The following is a 3,108-nucleotide window of genomic DNA, read 5'->3' on the forward strand; positions in this document are numbered from 1 at the left end:
TACAGGGAAAGAAATTTGATCGAATTTTATAAATTTCTGAACTCTGAGTAATTTCCAGATTTAAAGAAATTTGCTTGTAAATTTATCTCCATTTTTGGGACGACATATCTGTGTGAACAAACTTTTTCCAGATGAAGTACATCAAGTCGAAATACAGGGCAAATTTATCCGATGAACATTTAAAGTCTCTACTTGTGATTAGCGTTTAAAAATTTGAACCTCACTTTAATCAGATTTTAAGATTGCAAAAAGAGTTCCATCATTCACATTAATTGTTTTATTATAATTTGTGATGAAAATATGAGCATTTGCTGCTACTGCCTGTTGTCATTAATATATGATAATTTATTCTCCTGTACTTTGTATTTAGTTTATGAAATTCTGTGCTTTCAGTAAAACTCATATACCTAGAGTTATTAATTTCTCATTTTATCCGGCCCGTTGAAAGTGCTGAATTACCTAATGTGGCCCGCATTTCGAAAAGTTTGGAGACCCCTGGTCTACCCAATATTGATTCGTGATCCACCAAAAGACTGTGATGAGTGTCTTGCCCAGCCCTGCTTTTAATCGTGTATTCGAACTGCATACGTCTTAAGTAAATAAAGAATGAAGCCCTCATGGTGACCAAATGGAATGAAGTCTTCTTTATTAGTTAGCCATATTTATATGAAATATAATTTCACAGACTCTGTACTGTTTCCATTATTAGGAATCAGTTTTATGAGTGACACAAATTGGCCCGTATTTCAGTTCAACTAACAGCCCACTTTCTATTGGCTTAGAATCAGTGATACAGAACAGATGGCAGAGTACAGTGGTCACCTGTTCCACTTCATTGCATTTGTTCTTCTGTGTAGTTACATATCTCATATCACAATATTTTTACAACTTTAGAGGTAACTGTCTTCTGTGATGTGTTGCCATGAATATTTTCATCTAATTTATTTGTGATGAGATTAATGATGCTATTAGTAGCTCACATTCCAGCATCACGGTAGAATGATTGGTGATTAATGAACAGAAAAGAAGTGGTTGTGACATAGCTTGAGCTGTTGTCCTGGCATTTGCCTAGAGAGACTGAGGACAATCACAAAAAGTCTCAGTCAGGATGACTGGTGCCCTGCCAAGATTGAAATTGGGACTTCCCAAATAGAGTTCTGAAATGATGCCACTTGAGCCAACTTGCCTGGTCCATGGCACTATTTAGTGTGTACATATTTGCTGATGTTTCAGAGGAATATGATGCCACCATCTTGAAGGTAGAAGACTCCTACACACTTTGAAGATGGAGGCAGCATGTTCCTCCTAAACACTAGTAAATGTCTACTATACTGTGATGTTGGATCCCAGAAGACAGTAATCTTCATAACCACCACCGTGAGACAATCACATTTCACATTGTTATGAACTGTTGTTAGGCTCAAGTCCAGCTGTTAAAGAACTCATTGGCAGCACTGAAAGAAGAGTGACGGAGGTTGGATCTGGTATCTATCCCACCCGCTGACATCTCTGCATTTGTCCAGTAGCTACCTACCAGCGGTATGCAACTTTGTGATGTGACGTCTGTGGTGGTACGTTCAAATGTGCAGGAATATGGGAACATACCTGAAGAGAATGCTTGGATTCATACCCTTAAAATAGTTTCCTTGATAAATGGTACATCAGAAAGTTCATCAGATATGTCTTGATTATAAAAGCAATTAGCTATTTGTAATCAGAGATATGGCTGCAGGAGTAGTTAATGAACTATGAATTCCAAACATCCTCTTCAGCAGAAGAAAGAAATAATGAGTACATGAGAAAGTACATACACTATATAAACTACAGAGGTTGCGGTGGTGTTTTCATAGTTATGTATTTGATTTCTATATCTGTGGTCTCAAAATTATGTTTTTGAATTTAAATATGCTCTAAAAGCATAATAATATATTCTTGGGCTGAAGTTTATTTTCATTTTACTTTCTGTTCAGTCTTGTTTATCTTTTTATGAATTTGAACTTTGCTTTCCACAGTATCTTCAGCACATACAAATCATTATATACTTACACCTCCTGTGGCCCACCCATTTATACTGCTTAATGCTATGTAGTATTTGTGGAGTGGCATACCACAGAAAGTGATGGCTGAGTCATGTAATTATGTATAAATTTAAGAAATAAGATGAGAAATTTAAGTAGAATATCATTGCTGTGTTCTTTGTGCAGTTACATACATAATGTATGAAAGCTCTGTAAGTTGACCATTAAATGAAGTAATTGTATGTTTCATTACCATGTGTAATTACTAAAAATATAGTTTTCCATGACTATAATTTATGCAATAAATTGAATTCTAGTGATTGTTCTTTTGTTTTGGAAAGTGCAGAATTTTTATGCACTATCATATAAGATTGAGTTGAGTTGTGTATTCCATTGACTTATGAAAGGATATACAGTACTGAATTAAATTCCATTGAACTATAAAAGAAAAAGATACACTTCTTCATGTTCCTGCATGTAAATTCCTAATAATTTTATTGCATTTTGTATATTATGTTTTTGCATTCTTAATAATATAGCTTTGTTATCAGCACAAATATTATGTGCATTATCATGGGTATAAGAAATAATATGTTCATACAGGAAGGTATTATTGTTAAAATGATTCATCTTTTTTTTTGTATTTAAAGAAGTGTGACTATTGAGTTGGTATATAGGATTTCACAATGTAAATTTTCCTGCGCCAGTACTTGCACCTGGTATAATAATGATTAGAACACAGATAATGTTGTATGTTTATTATTCTGCTTTCCATCAACACAGTCTGTGTACAGATATACTATAGGTCAAAAGTTTAGAACCTGTTTAGTCTTTTGGCTATTATTAGGTACTGTACATGTACCTGTAACTTACCTGCTCTCTTCCCTACATGTTTACATATGGGTGTATCTTGTGTGTCGGTCATTTACATACTAGTGCAATGCCTTTGTACTCATCTTAATTACAATATTGTCAATATTAACACGTCAGATGTGTGGTTATGGTATTTCTTATTACTTGAAATGCCTAATTATAATTTGGCTGCGAGTCAGTAATCGACTGATAACTGGCAGAGACTTGGGAGATCTGT

At 34.4% G+C, this 3,108-nt stretch overlaps 1 protein-coding gene across 2 annotated transcripts in view; it reads left to right on the forward strand.

Moving 5' to 3' along the window:
• Positions 1 to 2,752, forward strand: part of LOC111869277 (sorting nexin-6) — a 32,090-nt gene extending 29,338 nt beyond the window's left edge. For both annotated transcript variants that reach the window (XM_023860672.2, XM_023860673.2), the window contains one exon: positions 1,419 to 2,752. In XM_023860672.2, the coding sequence (XP_023716440.1) occupies positions 1,419 to 1,469 (51 nt within the window). In that variant the 3' untranslated portion in view covers positions 1,470 to 2,752. The remainder of the gene's footprint in view (positions 1 to 1,418) is intronic.
• Positions 2,753 to 3,108: the final 356 nt, after the last annotated feature.

Source organism: Cryptotermes secundus, unplaced genomic scaffold (genome assembly GCF_002891405.2).
Source record: "Cryptotermes secundus unplaced genomic scaffold, Csec_1.0 scaffold124, whole genome shotgun sequence".
Classification (NCBI taxonomy): Eukaryota; Metazoa; Arthropoda; class Insecta; order Blattodea; family Kalotermitidae; genus Cryptotermes; species Cryptotermes secundus.